Below are 17,867 nucleotides of genomic sequence, written 5' to 3' on the forward strand. Positions count from 1 at the left end.
AGTATCAATACTGCAACATCAATATGAGCAAGACAGCAATATTGCTGTTTTCCCTTAATGCTCACATTGTATTGTACCCAAAGCTTTCGTGACATATTCTAGCAGATTTTAAAAAAAACTTGTTCATCTTCCATCTCAAATTAATCTGGGTAGATAAGGGATAATATAACAATGTTGCTGCTCAGGGTAGCAAGGTGGCACAGTGGTTAGCACTGCAGTCTCACGGCGCCGAGGTCCCAGGTTTGATCCCGGCTCTGGGTCACTGTCCGTGTGGAGTTTGCACATTCTCCCCGTGTTTGCGTGGGTTTCGCCCCCACAACCCAAAAGATGGGCAGGGTAGGTGGATTGGCCATGCTAAATTGCTCCTTAATTGGGGGGAAAAAAATGAATTGGGTACTCTAAATTTATTTTAAAAATGATGTTGCTGCTCAAAATATAGTAGGGAGTCCCAGTACTCAATTAATTACCATATATGTTATAATGAGTCATTGCAATTGGGAGAGGAGGGAAGAATATTGAATAAATTCCACATAATTAGTAGATAATGTGCTTTTCTCTCCGATTGTGTCTTCAATGCTATATGTTTCTGCTGAGAGAAAGTGAATGGATCCAATATTCTGATTCAAAGTATTAACTAAAATATAACACTCTAAATTATAACGTCACATTACAGTAACAATGCTCTCTTGACTACTTTCCCATCATTCCCTAGAAACAGTGAGTCCTGCCAGAGTGTAGTTTAATATATTTTAGTCTTGGTAATTCTAATCCAGTTTATCTCATAAATTTCATGTTAACACTCTTGCTGGGGGTTCTTTTACGATTGGACTGCTGAAAAAATAAATTTACAGCATACATAGTTAGGGCTGCAATCTGTTGCAATTCACTGAAGTTGACAAAATTGACTTAACTGGGACAAACAAAGCAAACTCGCTCTTCTAATTAGGAGTTATGTCTTTTGAGTACCAATATAAAACGTCTTCAGAGACAGAGTAGTTTTTCAAATTTGCTACAGTAGGTTATCTGACTACACATTCAGTCAAGCATTTGGTATTGTAAAAGTTGCAATGTCTTTCTCCTGAACATTATTGCATAAACTATCCACCCAACTACCCTTGAGATATCTTGCTTCGTGCTATAGCTAGCCAGACAAAGCCCAAGGAAGACAACAAAAATACATAGGACAAAAAAAAAATCACAAGGAAAAAAAATACTTTTCCTGCAGCCAAGGACAACAAATGCCAGACTCGCATGCGCAAAGTCATAGTTACAGGAAACAAAGCTCTCTGCTGCAATATGAAGATCTGAGTGGGTGTTTAGATACAAGCACGAAAAGAGACAAGTGCCTCCTCTAATCCTGGCTCTGGCTGGCAAGCTGCTTTATCACCCAATCACGTTCCCGCTAAATGACACTCACTTGCTCTTCTCTCCATTTTGTTCTTCACCCGAGCTATACAGTAATTTTGTGGCTTCTGTTGACATTCTCGGTTGCTTGCAGTTGTTACAATTGTGAGGTTTGTAAGTGAGATTGTGTTTTAGGGCTGAAACATTTGGCTTTACAAGATTATATTTTGAGCTTTAAATTTGGGGTAAATGAAGGAGGTTATGTAACCTGTTCTGGAGTCTGCCCGTCAGCAAGTCTGGGTGGTTTGATTGTTAGAGTTCAAAGGAGAGCTCAGATGATTTCACTGAGAATATGGTGCAAGATATTTACGCTACGACCACATTCTCAGAATATACCATGAATAGACCACCACCCCACCTAGAGTCTCTCAAGTGCCAGAAAGGTGTTATTGGCATTGAATCGTAAACAGTGGTTTTGAAAGTTCTCCATTTACTTTTCAGGTGAAAAGGGAGTTGGGATAAAAGATAACAAATTAATACATCTACTTAGATACAAAGCTCATGTGTTTCCTGTTGCTAAGGGGAAGAAGGTGAGAGAAAGCCATTTTGAGATCAGGTTACAGGTTTCCCTGTAAATCCGTAACTATAACAGGAAAATAGGCTTTCAGCTTTGTCTGCAGCCATCAGAGAGGTAGACAGCAATAGGTAGAAGCGGTCAGGCCTGCACCTGATTTAGAGAAAATTATGATTCCATCATTCACCATGCTGAATGCATGTGAGAGTTCACGGTCAGACTGAAAATTGAAATCATGAGGATTAAAGAAAGCTGGAAGATTTGCCGATGGTGGGGCTAGAGGAAGAGACCTACAGTGTGCCCCTCACAGGAAAAGACAGTCCTGCTATTACAGCAAAGTAAAAAGCAAGCTATTGGGAGTCGAGAGTAATTTTAGACTGATTCCTGGAAAATTAAGAGGGAGTTTAATGTTTACCCATTGCAGGAGACTTTCGGTTGTGCTCAGAGTTAAACAGGGAATCTCCAGGGCAGCACGGTGGCGCAGTGGGTTAGCCCTGATGCTACACGGTGCCGAGGTCCCAGGTTCAATCCTGGCTCTGGGTCACTGTACATGTGGAGTTTGCACATTCTCCTCCTGTTCAGCCACAGATGTGCAGGCTAGGTGGATTGGACTCGGTAAATTGCCCCTTAATTGGAACAAAAAAAATTGAATTGGGTACTCTGAATTTAAAAAAAAACAGGGAATCTCCTTTCTATAATGTAAGTATAAATTGCCTACAGAAATAAATAATGTTTTGTCACATTTTAAAAAAAGTTATGTATTGCAGTAATAAGTTTGAAACGTGAAACCTTGACTTGTCATTCCTTCAGTCATTAACTGAAGTTCAAATTTCTCTTTAAAAGTTACTGGTCTTTATGGGGATCATAACAGTGCACTGGAAAATTTGAAATAAATAAGATAAAAAAGTGCTTAAGTTTGACATTATGAACAAATGGGAACAAATTCATAGGTTTTAAAACCAACAAACATCTGCTTTCACACAACTTGGTTTCCAGACAAAGCCACTGAATTGTTGGGCAGCACGGTAGCAAGGTGGTTAGCATTGTTGCTTTAAAGCTCCAGGGTCCCAGGTTCGATCCCGGCTTGGGTCACTGTCTGTGTGAAGTCCGCACATCCTCCCTGTGACTGCGTGGGTTTCCTCCCACAAGTCCCGAAAGATGTGGTGTTAGGTGAATTGGACATTCTGAATTCTCCCTCTGTGTACCTGAACAGGCGCCGGAGTGTGGCGACGAGGGGCTTTTCACAGTAATTTAATTGCAGTGTTAATGTAAACCTACGTGTGACAATAAAGATTATCATATATAGGTTCATATCACCAATAGAATCAATTTAAAAATTTAATGTTAATTTTCTTTTACTTCAATTCTGTTACGGGATGTTGGCGTCGCTGCCAAGGGCAGGATTTGTTGTCTAATGCTTGATTGCCCTTGAACTTAGGGAAGTTAAAAGTTAATCACATTGCTGTGGGTCTGGAGTCACATGTAGGCCAGACCAGGTAAGGAAAGCAGATTTTTCTCCCGAAAGGACATTACTTAAACAGGTGGGTTTAAAAAGAAAATAGATAAATGGTCACCATTACTGATATTAGTTTTACATTCCACATTTATTAACTGAATTTGATTTCCACCAACTGCTGTGGTGGGATTTGAACAGTCTTCCCCAGATGATTAGGCTGGGTCACTGCATTGAGTCCAGTGACATTACCATTGTGCCATCATCTCTCCCCATATGTACAGTTACACCAAAGTTCAGGTGTTGCGTCATTCAAAAGTAGTAAGAGTATTTTGTGTGCTCTTCTGACTGTTATTAGCATATGTAATACCCAATATAGAACTCTGCATACACATCAGGATTCTCTCAGTTCAGGTGGCACAGTGGTTAGCACTGTTGCCTCACGGCACCGAGGACCCGGGTTCGATCCCAGCCCCGGGTCACTATCGTGTGCAGTTGCACATTCTCCCAGTGCCTGCGTAGGTTTCGCCCCCACAAGCCAAAGGGTAGGTGGATTGGCCACGCTAAATTGCCCCTTAATTGGAAAAAAGTTTTTAAAAAGGAGTCTCTCAGTTCCTTATCTTTGGACTGTGCTCAGTTAGTAGCAGTCAGATTGCTGCATATGGCCACAATGGGCAGGAGAAAAGGTGGGGTTGATGTCAATCATAAATGCGATTCCGTTCACAATCATGTAGCCTTTTGACATTGATGCAATGGTTTTCTATTGCTCCATTTGTTAATCCCAAAGTAATTACAAGGTAAAACCACAACCGTGATGATCACACCTTAGAACCGAACCAGGCTGGTCAAGGGTGATCGTCAGGAAATACTTTTTCATATAAAATGTATCGGAAATCTGGAACTCTCTCCCCAAAAAAGTTTGTGAGGATAGGCCAGTTGAAAATTTAAACCCCAAATTGCTCGTCTTTTTTTACTGCAAGGTTATCAAGGGTTCTGGAGCCATCGTGGGCAGATGAAGTTAAGATATAATTAGCCATGTCATTGAATGGCAAAATAGGATGAAAGGTGTATTAATGTCCTATTGTAGAAAAGGAAAATCACATTAATTACCTAGAGTAGTTTCAATCCAGCTTCTGCTGGATTGCATGGAACCATAAAACTCTTTTCCAAGTGTGCAAAAATGTGTTTTTTTTACCCTCACTTAGTTTTATGATATAGTTTATAAATGACCTCTCCTGTTGGTGTTACTTAATCAAAAACAACCACATTCTGCAATGTTTCAAGTAAATTAAATATGCAGCATAAAAACATTTGAGCTTTGGCTTCAGAGGAATCTGCTAAAATTCTCAACAGTTCAGAATTTTATCAAAGAAGTGGGCTGTTTTCAATCTGGATTTAATTTATATAATGTTAATGCAACATGTGCAAACTATACAAACTAACTGAAGAATTTCTATTGGCACTAACGTAGCATTTTAGACAGTAATGAAATCAAGCTTTGCCTTTTCTCCTTGCTCTCATTTGCCTCATCATATGTACCAACCATGGCTGAGAGGCTAAGAGGCAGAGAAACCTGCAGCCAGTTTTCAACAGGATCCATCCTGAAACTCTCTACTGGCAACAGTACAAAAGCATCCAGACTTTATCCTCCTCCTTCCTTCCACACACTCCTCCTCCTGCCACCTTTGCTTGACACAGCAGCACAGTTGCGATTGGTACCATTGTGCTGGGCTTGGAAGGGTCTTAATAATGTATTGAACTTAACTCTGGCTGATTTCCAAAATTGGGGAATTAATCTGTGGGCAATTAGCGGTAAAATGAGGGAAACAATCATCAAGACTATCAGGAGACATTGCACCAGATTCAGGAATCCTGTGTTTCTGGACTCTATTGCAACTCTGAATTAGATTTGGGTGCAAATAAAGGATGAATGGCAGGGACAGGTGGGAGTAGCTCTCCAGAACATCATGGCATTATTGAGCTGAGTGTGGCACCAAGGAGCCCGAGCAAAGTGAGTGAAGCCAATGGAGGTCAAACAGAATCCGGTAACCAGAGTTATAATTGACACAAAAGAAGACGGTTATTGGTTGTTTGAGTGCATTATTGTATGCCTGCAATGTCACTGCAGGAATTTTTCAGGAAAATGTTCATCGTCCAACCACCTTCAGCTCATCAGTTAAGTTTAATTTGGCTATGGTTCAGAGTGGGGCTTGCAATTTCACAGTGCTAAGATCCATTCCCAAATCCTCCACTAATGAAGTAGTTCATGCTGGCCGACTTCTTAGGTTAGCAGGTGGCAAGCAACATTCACACCACCTAAGTGCCAGATACCAACTATCTTCAACAAGAGAAAGCTCAGATAGCTCCCTTAATCCTCACTGTTCAGGCCCCAACCATCAATATCTTGAGGTTAACAGTAAACAGAAGTTTAACTGGGACAGTCAGGCCAAATTATGGCTGAACAGCAGAATCGATGCTTTCAAAATGTGGTTAACCTCATGATCTCTTAAAGCTTCTCTACAATCTACAACAGTTAAGTCAGGACAGTCAACGGGCACAACTTGCCTGGACAGAAACAACTGGAACAACATAAGAAACGCGAGGAGTGGGTCACATAGCCCATCGAGCCTACACCACCATTCAATGCGATCAGGGCTGGTCTTGGGGTTCAACTCCACTTTCCTGCCTGCTCCCCATAGCCTTTGATTCCCCAGACACCAGAAATCTGTCTGACCCAGCCTTAAATGAGTGATGGAACATCCATACCCCTCTGGGTAGAGAACTCCATGATTCACCTTGAGTGAAGTAATTTCTCCTCATCTCAGTCCTAAGTGGAAACAGTCGCTCAGTGTCTACCCCATCAAGTCCCTCCTGAATTTTATAGGTTTCAATTAAATTGTCTCTTATCCTTCTAAATTACATTATTCTCTATCTCTTCATCCAAGTTATTAATATAGATTGTGAATAGCTGAATAACCCTTGCACCAATCCTTGTGGCACACCACTACTCACTGGCTTGGAAAATCTCCATTTATGCTCACGCTCTGCTATCTGTTAATTAATCATCCAGCCATGCTAATATATTATCCAACTCAACAAGCCCATATCTTGTTTGTTAACCTTTTATTTGTCTCCTTATCGATTGCCTTTTATAAATCCAGGTATACTACATTTACTGTTTAGCTTTATCTACCCTATGGTTCCATCCTCAAAATAAATTGGCAAACTGGATTACCCTTCAGTTAAACCATGTTGACTAATTCTAATCACACTCTGTTTTTCTAAGTGCATTGTTAAGATATCCTTTATTATGGGTTCCGGTATTTTGCCAACAACTGATGTAGTTCCCAGTTTTCCATGAACATGCAAATTAAGAGAAGTAGGCCACTCGGTGCTTGAGCCTCCTCACCCATTCAATAAGAGTTCGGATGACCTGATTCCAACCTCAAGTCCACATTTCCGCCAACCCCAGATAATCTTTCACCTCCTTGCTTATCAAGAATCTATCTTAGGGGCAGCACAGTGGTGCAGTGGTTAGCACTGCTGCCTCACTGCGCCGAGATCCCAGGTTCGCTCCCGGCCCTGGGTCACTGTCTGTGTGGAGTTTGAATATTCTCCCCGTGTCTGCGTGGGTTTCGCCCCCACAACCCAAAGATGTGCGGGTAGGCGGATTGGCCACGCTAAATTGCCCGTTAATTGGGAAAAAAGAATTGGGTACTGTGAATTTATTTTTAAAAAAGATTCTTTCTTAAAAATATTTGAAAACTCTGCTTCCAGTATCTTTTATGGAAGAGAATTCGAAAGTCTCAAGACCCTCTCCTCATCGGTCTTAATTGGGAGACCCCTTATTTTTAAACAGTGACCTCTAGTACTAGAAAAGTGGTGTAACATTTGCCAACTTCAAAACTGATGGGCTCAGTCTTAGATCCAAGGAATTGTGTAAAATCACAACTAGCGCATTCACTATCTCTGCAGCTATATAGTTTATTAATAATAATAATAATAATAATCTTTATTAGTGTCGCAAGTAGGCTTACATTAACATTGCTATGAAGTTACTGTGAAAAGCTCCTAGTCGCCACATTCTGGCGCCTGTTCTGGTACACAGAGGGAGAATTCAGAATGTCCAATTCACCTAACAAGCCCATCTTTCAGGACTTATGGGAGGAAACTGGAGCACCGGAGCAAACCCATGCAGACACGGGGAGAACGTGCAGACTCCGCGACTCCGCACAATGACCAAAGCCGGGAATTGAACCTAGAACTCTGGCGCTGTGAAGCAGCAGTTCTAACCACTGTGCTACCGTGAAGTCCATCATAGGTTCATACAGTGCAGAAAATGGCCCTCGACACATCAACCTTCGCTGACAAAAAACAACTTGAAATCTACACTAATCCCTCTTCCCAATTGGCCCATAGCTTTGAATATTATGGCATTTCAAATATTTTTTTAAAGATTGTGACGTCTCCTGCCTCAACAACCCTTCTAGGTAGTGCATTCCAGATTCCCACCATCCTTTTTTCGCAAATCCCCTCCAAACCACGTGCCTTTCTCCTTAGATTATGGCCCTTTGTTATCAATCCTTCAAATAAGGGGAACAGCTGCTTTCTATCCACCCTATCTATGCCCCTCATAATCTTACACACCTCAGTCAGGTCCCCTCTCAGCCTTTCCTGTTCCAAAGAAAATAACCTGAGCTTATCTTGCCTCTCTTCATAGCTCCATCACAGGCATCATCCTGGTGAATCTCCTCTGCATCCTCTCTAGTGCAATCATATCCTTCCAATAGTGCAGTGACCAGAAGTGAACACAGTGCTCCAGCTCTGGCCCAAGAAATGTCCTGTACAACTCCAACATAACCTCCCTGCTCTTATAATCTATGTAGTCTTACAACACCAGGTTCAAGTCCAACACGTTTGTTTCAAATCACTAGCTTTCGGACCACTGCGCCTTCCTCAGGTGAATGAGGCATTCATTTTCAGGGTTAACTTCCAACTACCACTGATTTACCCATCTGACCAATCCATCCATATCCTCCTGTAACCCAAGACCTTCTTCACTATCAACTACCCAAGCAATCTTCATGTCATCTGCAAACTTACTAATCCATATCCACCCCACCCCCCACACATTTCTTCATTTATATTTATCACAAACAAAAGGGACTCAGCACTGATCCCTGTGGTACGCAACTGGACACTGGGCACAGTCACACAAACAGCCTTCTACCACCAACTTCTATCGCCAAGTCAATTTTGGAACAACTTGCCACGTACCCTGGGTCCCATGTGTTTTGATCTTATCATTCTCCCATGTGGGACCTGGTCAAAGACTTGGCAGAAATCTATATAACATACATCTACCTTCATCTACACACCTGATCGCCTCCTCAAAAAGTTTAATCAAATTTGTTACGCATGACCTCCCTCTGACAAAGCCATGACAACTATCACTGATCAAACCTTGCCTCTCCAAGTGGAGATTGATTCTGTCCTTCAGAATTTTCTCCAATAGTTTCCTTACCACTGATGTGAGGCTCACTGGTGTGTAATTCCCCGGTTTGTCTCTGCCACCCCTCTTGAAAAGTGGAACCACATTAGGTGTCCTCCAGTACCTCTTCTCTGGCCAGAGAGGAATTAAACAGTTGGGTCAGAGCCCTTGCAATTTCCTCTCTCGTCTCCCACAGCAGCCTTGGATACATTGAATTCCATTTTCCACATATTTGCCCACTCACCTGGTCTGTCAATATCTCCTTGCAATTTTATGCTACCATCTAGGCGGTCTACAATGCCACCTAACTTTGTATCACCAGCAAATTTGGATATATGACTTTCTATGCCATCGTCCAAGTCATTAATGAATGTGAATAATTAAGACCCCAACACAGATCCCTGGGGTACACCACTAGCCACCTCCTGACAATTATCCCCACTCTCTGTCATCACCAACTCAACTAATTTTCTAACCACATCAATAATTTTCCCTCAACTCCGTGGGCTTCCACCTTAGTTCACAGTCTCTTCCGTGGAACTTTATCAAATGCAAGTTCATATAAATAACATCCATAGACATTTCCCTGTCCACTACCTTAGTCGGCTCTTCAGAAAATTCGATACAGTCAGTTAGGCATGACCTTCCCTTCACGAATCCATGCTGGGTCTCCGTGATCGACCAAAGTTTTTTTGAGGTGTTCAGTTATCCCTGATTATAGGCACCAGCAATTTCCCCACCACGGACGTTAGACTAACCGGTCTGTAGTTCTCTGGGTTCCCCCTTTCACCCTTCTTAAAAAGTGGAGAGATGTGCAATTTCCAATCCAGAGGGACTACACCTTAATCTAGGGAACTTTGAAAGATTAGTTAGGACATTCACCTTCCATGCACACACTCAGAGACGCAACTGTACCAATCGAACACCACTGCTTTTCAGGCCCATAGTAAGGAGTCACCAACCTTGACTGTCTCCTGGATCTTCTGGCGTCTCACAAGCCCACATTGTCTTGATTCTTCTCCCCACAGCTTTTAATTTGGAACCTTTTCCTCTGCTCCTGACTTTAGCTTCACTAAACAGGGCCTTGTTTGGATTCCTGTTCTTGTTTCCTCGACTTAAATGTCTTTCTGAGGCTGGATTCTCCAAAAACGAGGCGATGTCCCCACGCCGGCGTAAAAACGCTGGCATTTCACTCCCCAGTTTCACACAAAAAATAAAGAGCTATTCACTTAGCTGCAGGGGGCTCGCAGGGACCCTGGCTGCGGATACGGGCTACCGCACTACTGGTTCAGAGTCCGTGCATTCGCATGGCACAGCGGCCTCGGACCATCACCAAGAAACAAGGTCTCTTCCCCCCCCGCCCTATCGGCCCGGTGCCCCTGCATTGGACCGGCCCGACCGTTGCCCCGGCCGGCCACAAGGCCCACCCCCACCAGGGCGGCAGCGGACCGAGCCTGCAGCTGCCACGCGAGAGTCCCGAACGGCCCTATGTGGTTAGAACCACGCCGTCGATAAATTGGCCGGTCAGGATCGGAGTATCGCTGGGAGCACCTCTGGCAATGGCCCTTCAGCCATGCGGTGTGATTGACGGACGAGCGATTCTCCGGGGCCCGGAGCGGTGTCGGTCACGATCCGGTTGGGAATGTCGATTCTCCGCCCCTGCGCCAAACACAATTTTGGCTCAGGGCTGTGGCGAATCCGCCCCTAGGGAGTGAAACGCCAGCGCGTTTACGCCGACGTGGGGACAAAGCCCCATTTTTGGAGAATCCAGCCCAATGTACTTCAGGCTGTCACTATTTCCGAACAATAGCCTTGAATCTAGTTTGTTCCACAATGTATTGCTTCACGAAACTGCCACAAATATATTCTACGAAGGCAACGTCTAGGCCACGATTTCCAATTTGATTGGCCCAGACTATGTGAAGATTAGAGTCCCCCACAGTTATTGTATAATTTATTATTTAACGCCATTCCCAACGATACAATTGCTGTCAGGGGGCCACCAGTGTTTTTTTGTCTCTTGTCCTAATTTCCACCCATACCGATTCAGCTTCATGATCTTCAGAGAACAGCTCCTTTCTCTCTATGCTCATATGTCAGCCTGTTCTATCAGGACTACTCCTTCGCCTTGCTATTCTTTTTATCTTCTCAAACATTACATACCCTGGAATATTTATTTCCCAACCTTAATCACCTGGTAACCATGTCACTGCAATCACGATTAGATCTAAACCATTTACTATTTGTGCCACTAGTCCATCCAGTTGCAGATCTGCTGTGCATTTAAATAAAGAACCTTTAATTTCATTTTTTTTAAAAACTTCTTTTACCTTATTCACTGCAACATTTTTTTATTAAACTCTCTGTCCCTCCTTATCCCACTCTGCCCACCTTTATCCACATTGCTATCCTGTTCTAGTGCCTTGATCTTTCTTTTTGGATTTCTAAATCTCTCTTCAACCTGACCCTTTCTCTAATCCTCTTCCCTGCATGACTCCCCTCCCCACCACCACCAGAATTAGCTTAAAACCCTGTCCACAACCCTACTTATACAATTGACCAGCAAGCTGGTTCCAGCTCCTTTCAAGTGAAGCCTGTTCCAATGGAATAATTCATTCTTCCCCGAGCACTGATGTCAGTGCCTCATGAATCAAGGCTCCTTCTTCCCACGGCCTCTTTCAGTCACGTGTTTAATTCTGTAATCAGTTTTACTATATGCCAATTCATGTATGGCTCAGGTATGAACCCAGAGATGATTATCTTTGATATTCCGTGTTGTAATTTGAACCCTAATTCCTCAAACGTTCTCAGCAGACCATTCCTGATTCTACCTATTTATTGATTCCCATGTAGAAGACAACTAGATGCTCCCCCTCCAAGTTCTTCTCCAGCCACGAAGAGATGTCCTTAACCTTGGTAGGCAGCACCAACATGAGAACTCCTGGTCGTGACTGCAGTAAACAGTATCTATTCCCCTGACTATATTGTCTCATACCACATTCCTGTTTGCTCCCCCCCCCCTCGCAATTTCTGTCCAACCTTCATTATTGATTAGCCAATAGTTAATCATTTACACAGCCAAAGTAATAGAAAGTTGTTGCCAAGCTTGGAGAATGCAATGGAAGAAAACTCACCAAGTACTGAGGCTCAAACAAAGTAGAAATAGGAGCACCTCTTGACCGGTCTGCACCGTATTCCCACAATACAAATTCACAATTACACACACTATCTATATCTCTTATATACAGCCTCTGGATGAGTTACCAACTAGCTCAGCTTCCTGCTACAGTAATTAACATCTATTGAACAAACTACTTTCAGCTGTTTGACAGATAACTGTCACTGCCAGGCAGTTCCCTGTTTAGCAAGGATATTTAATTAACTTGAAGTTTGAAAATGTTATCTCAGAGCTCGATTCTTAAAATCTAAGAAAACCTTATTAGAACTTACCACGTGAACCAAATGCTCAAATACACACATTGTCCACATCTAAATCTGGCATTGTCTCTTCTCCATACATCCCCTTACTCTGTGAAGAGCAAAGAAGCGTGACATCATCCAGAACAGAATCATGTTTGAACTACCTTCTTCACCACTAGTGCGTTGAGACTGCAGTCAGAACAAACTAAGATGCATTGTAGCAAATAAGAAAGATTACTTGAACAGCATCCATTCCCCATCCAATCCTGAGATAAACAGAAGCAATATTGTGGGATCACATCGGAGTCACATCTGACTTGGATATAAATTGCTGCTTCTACTTTGTCAACTAACACCTTGATTTTGAAACCATCACCTCAAGCACTGTAGTGGTTCAAACAAAAGCTCCAAAACCTCCTTCTCAAGGAAATTAGGAATGGACAATAAGTGCAGCGTTGCCCCCATTAATCTCAGTATCCGAATATGTATGGGATGTTCAAAATATCTACTTTCCCAAGGGCAGGAAATTACAGAAGCCCCACTCCACTAATACAAGTGTAGTGGAGTGCAACCACCCTAATGGTTGTTATTTTTATTAAACTTCTGGGAAAGAGTCATCTGCAGGATCCGGACAGGAAGCCATGCACGTAAGGGTGCACTAAATGTGCCTCTCCACCCCAACCCAATCTGCCACTTGAAGACATAGCAAGTCGTCTAATACAAGACAAAGGGATAGGTTATCGGACATATGCCTTGGTTTGCAAGGTTTTCTTGGTCAATTAAAATAACACAATTCTGTTTAGTTAAACATCTTACGGGAGAATTTTGCAAAAAAAAGATCTTAGAAGGAAATTATACCTTTTATTAACTGTGCGCATGCCATACGATTCTTTAAAATAAAATCTGACAGGGCAGCACAATGGCGCAGTGGGTAAGCCCTGTTACTTCACGGCGCCGAGGTCCCAGGTTCGATCCCGGCTCTGGGTCACTGTCCGTGTGGAGTTTGCACATTCTCCCTGTGTTTGCGTGGGTTTCGCCCCCACAACCCAAAGATGTGCAGGGTAGGTGGATTGGCCACGCTAAATTGCCCCTTAATTGGAAAAAAATAAATTGGGTACACTAAAGTTTAAAATAAATAAATAAATAAAATCAGACAAATAAATTTAATGGGGAAGAACTGTGGTGTAAGTTTGAAATTTATTTTTAAAGGTATTGATCGCAACTCTTCTGCCCACCCTAGTTATTCACCTTCCATTCTTTTTCCTGGTTTCCTTGAATCACATGCTACCCATGACCATGAAAATGCTACTGACTACCACGTCTGGGGCTCAACAGTTGCTCGGAGGTACTCTATAGCTTGAAGCCAATTCTCCAATTCAGCATTAAATTGATGCAATGCTAGATGAATCACAGCAAAAAGGAGAAAGTTCCTACAAACCGCAACATTACACAGCTACAAACTCAAAAAAGGAGCTGCAGTTTAAGCAACATCTCTGCTTATGCTGATAATTTGCTCTGTTGTTTATGATGAAACAGAGTGTAGAGTCATGGTTTAGGCTGAATGCTTAAATGTACAAACATATGGATTTAAAAAAAACTTTTCATATGTTAGACACTCCGTGTCAGTGTCTGTGACACAGGGTCTGGATTTAACAAAGTAAACTGAAAATAAACACATTGTGACATAGAACAGTACAGCACAGAACAGGCCTTTCGGCCCTCGATGTTGTGCCGAGCAATGATCACCCCACTCAAACCCACGTATCCACCCCATACCCGCAACCCAACAACCCCCCCTTAACCTTACTTTTTAGGACACTACGGGCAATTTAGCATGGCCAATCCACCTAACCCGCACATCTTTGGACTGTGGGAGGAAACCGGAGCACCCGGAGGAAACCCACGCACACACGGGGAGGACGTGCAGACTCCGCACAGACAGTGACCCAGCCGGGAACCGAACCTGGGACCCTGGAGCTGTGAAGCATTTATGCTAACCACCATGCTACCGTGCTGCCCCAACTATGTTCCGAATTTCAACCTTCCAGCCTCAAAAAGAAGCTTGGAGATAAAGCGAGACACACCTCCAAAGGGGTCAGGATGGTAAATCCATGGAATTCGTAAACTCACCTCAGCTCGCAAAAATTGAAAACAGGCTGCATGAATGCCTAAGGAAAGGGGCAAGTGACTTAAAAAGGAAATAACAGTTTTCTCCCAACCGATGACAAAACCAGTTCATTTTTTAAATAACATTTATTTAAAAAAGATACTGAATAATTCAGCTTGTGCATTTTTATTGTGTGCAGCCATATAAAGCTCAAGAACCATTTAGTGTTTCCAGTGGTTCACTGGTCGCCACTGCATAGTTTGCCCGAGAGACAATCAGTAATGATGAAAATTACATTTCAATTGAATTTTCAACGATTCTGCAAAACAAAATAGCATACGTATGGAATGTATGGAGAATACTGGCAGTCTGCGCAGTTCAGTTTTATTTACAGGCCGGGTACTGTACATATTGTGAACGCACACTTTAAATGTTTTGCTGCCTTAACAAGAGCAGCAGGAAATTGTCTTCAAGATAAACTTTTTACTGCTGTGAGTGCCAAGAACTTCAAATTACTTGTATCTTATATCTTTCGATGAATGCAACATCCAGTGCAGGCAAAGGGTTTCTCCAATGATATGAATGTTAAGTGCAGTGGTGTTAAAAAAAACCATAGGTTAATTCAAAAATTGACGTTTTAAAAAAAAGTAGTAAGCATAAACACGAGTCACAGTGGATTTGGGAAGGGTAGTGGCGAAAAGCATTTGCCTTTTAACAGAAAAGTGAGTCTGGAACTGGATCTATGTAGAGGATTGAAACTATTGTCAGACACGTACAGAACAGATTTTCGTAACTGACAGATTATTGTTAAGTAGAAGTTTGAATAGAGAAATCTAGAAATCAATGCAAATGCAATAAAGCCACCACTTAAGACGGAGATCGAGTGTATTAAAGCTTGCAGTTTTTTTTTCCACAGTCAATGCCATCTCGAATGTGGCCCATCTTTAGATTATTACATACAATTGGATTTTCTCAATACTGTATACTCGCACTCAATTCAATTTTCCTTGTTACTCTGCTGCCCCTGCACATCTTTCCCAATTGAAAGTGCACTCCCTGCCAATTCACTCTTCAGCCAGAGTAGACTGCAGTGTAACTTCCTCTCTCTCTCCCCTGAGAGAATTATGTACCGCTACACCATTCTTGACAGAAAAACTGAGATTAAGAATTTCCTGAATAGGCGACCATTGGAATGACACACAGATCTTACCAGCCTTTGATGTGCAACAATATTGAACATTTTGCACACACTTAGACTGAAGGAGACAATATCAGTCAGCTGCCATAGCAGTGTGAAAAAACAATTTAGACCGGCTTTCCTAAGTTTGCAAACTGGCAGCAACACTTGTTTAGAAAAAAAAAGGGGGGATTTATAAATTATTCATGAATAAAGGTGTATTTTTTTTTGCATTTGTTTTTAGGATGTCACCAATTTTAGCCAGGTCAGCAGCTGTCGGCCACTCCATTATGGAACCGTAAAAATGGAACTAAGTGAACATTTTCACCCAGGGCTCTAGCATGAACTTAATAAGCAGGAGGTAACAGCTTTAAAAAAAAATGCTCAAGGAATGAATCATCCTTAAAAATGTAACAGTTTTAACATGGTACAATTTTCATGCTTCTTTGGGGACTTCAGATTCAAATGTAATCAGCTATAATCCTAAGGCATCCATTATCTTCTTTTTCCCTGGCTGGCAAAGCCTATTCACAAAGAATTTCAGCTAAATACAAATGAATTGATCCAATGTATCTTGTACAGTAACAGCAGTTTGAATTTTTGTCATATAAATCGTGATTGGAAGAACACGTTTATTACATTTCGAAATACGGCTGAATGGCATTTCTCATTTTCTGTCCTTCATAGCTATCGTTCACAATTAACATTAAATCCCACTGCTTTCTGCCGCAGTCTGCCATTACATAAATAAAACATTGCAGCAGTGAACTGCCAGCTTTGATTTATACAATGTGCTGCAGTAAAATTGATGAAGTTTTCATCATACTTCCATAACTTTGGATGAATTAGCAACATATATTACACGGTGCCTGCACAGAAACACAGCAACAGCATTGCTATCAGGTGTTGATTGAAAAAAAGTAATATTTATATATGCATATATATATATATATATATATATATATATTTGTGGTTTATGGTTTAATTGTCTACTGTGGTTCAATAGAACATAAGTGATCTGGTTACTAAATGGTCTATATTTTTCATGTCCATTAAAATCCGGAGCCAACATTTATTCAGTACACGACTTTCATGACTTAATAATAATACTAATCTTTATTAGTGTCACAAGCAGGCTTACATTAACACTGCAATGAAGTTACTGTGAAAAGCCCCTAGTCGCCACACTCCGGCACCTGTTCGGGTACACGGGGAGGAAGAATTCAGAATGTCCAAATTACCTAACAGCACGTCTTTTGGGACTTGTGGAAGGAAACGGGAGCACCCGGAGGAAACCCACGCAGACACGGGGAGAACGTGCAGACTCTGCACAGGGAGTGACCCAAGCCGGGAATCGAACCTGGGACCCTGGCACTGTGAAACAACAGTGCTAGCCACTGTGCTACCGTGCCACCCATGATACAATTACTTCCTACCTTGCATCAGAAAACGTAGTCATCTAATCCTGTCCTGCCCTCAAATCGGTGGCTGCAACTCTACTAAATGTCCCAATTTTTATGCCAGTATAAGTGACAAAGCTTTCAATAACTCCCATATTTCATTACTGTATAATTTTGTTTATGATTTGACAGCATCAAAAGGCACTCGTACAATATTCACAAATAACCAGGAAAAAATAATCCAGTAGTCCAAATTTCTATTTTAATGGCCATTCAACTATATTTATATTCAACTAAACTTGTTGAATGCTCTGTATGCATTATTTAGTGGAAGAGAATTCATAGCTCTGAATTTGATTACATGCACTTTGCATGTAGATAGGTGGCACTTCTGAAATAGTGCCATTTTAATTTTCCAACTTATTCGCTAATAAATTAGGAGATTGAGGTTTCTAAGACTAATTAAAACTATGACCCAGAATTGTGAGCGTTAATCACGCCTGAAACACAGTAATTTGTCAAACACATTAGGAACTTACAGTATTTAAAGCATTTACTGTAGTGTCATCACGAGATGCTGCAAGACAGCCATCCTCTGTAGATCCACCATCACACATCCCTGCAAAGGCAGCCATACTCCTGCAGGAAATACATTTTGCATTATTCGGAATGCAAAACAATGATCAGAATAGAAAATAACTACATTCCAAATGTTATGAAAATTCTGACAAACGTAGCAGGCTGTCTACTTTTTAGCTCAACATGGGTTGATTCTACCACACTTATACAACAGCAGCAACTTATATTTATACAGCATTCTTAACATAATGAAACATCTCGCCGAAATTCACAGGAGGATTATAAAACAAAGTGTGACATTGAGGCACATAAGGATATATTA

At 41.8% G+C, this 17,867-nt stretch overlaps 1 protein-coding gene across 9 annotated transcripts in view; it reads right to left on the bottom strand.

Moving 5' to 3' along the window:
* The window catches only part of rerea (arginine-glutamic acid dipeptide (RE) repeats a), a 626,626-nt gene that overhangs the window by 205,670 nt on the left and 403,089 nt on the right, over positions 1 to 17,867 (bottom strand). For all 9 annotated transcript variants that reach the window (XR_005457454.1, XM_038773781.1, XM_038773783.1 and 6 more), the window contains one exon: positions 17,506 to 17,605. Coding sequence is in view for 8 of the 9 variants with exons in the window: in XM_038773781.1 (XP_038629709.1) it covers positions 17,506 to 17,605 (100 nt within the window). In the remaining variant the exon portion in view is untranslated. The remainder of the gene's footprint in view (positions 1 to 17,505; positions 17,606 to 17,867) is intronic.

This window comes from Scyliorhinus canicula, chromosome 16 (genome assembly GCF_902713615.1).
Source record: "Scyliorhinus canicula chromosome 16, sScyCan1.1, whole genome shotgun sequence".
NCBI lineage: Eukaryota > Metazoa > Chordata > Chondrichthyes > Carcharhiniformes > Scyliorhinidae > Scyliorhinus > Scyliorhinus canicula.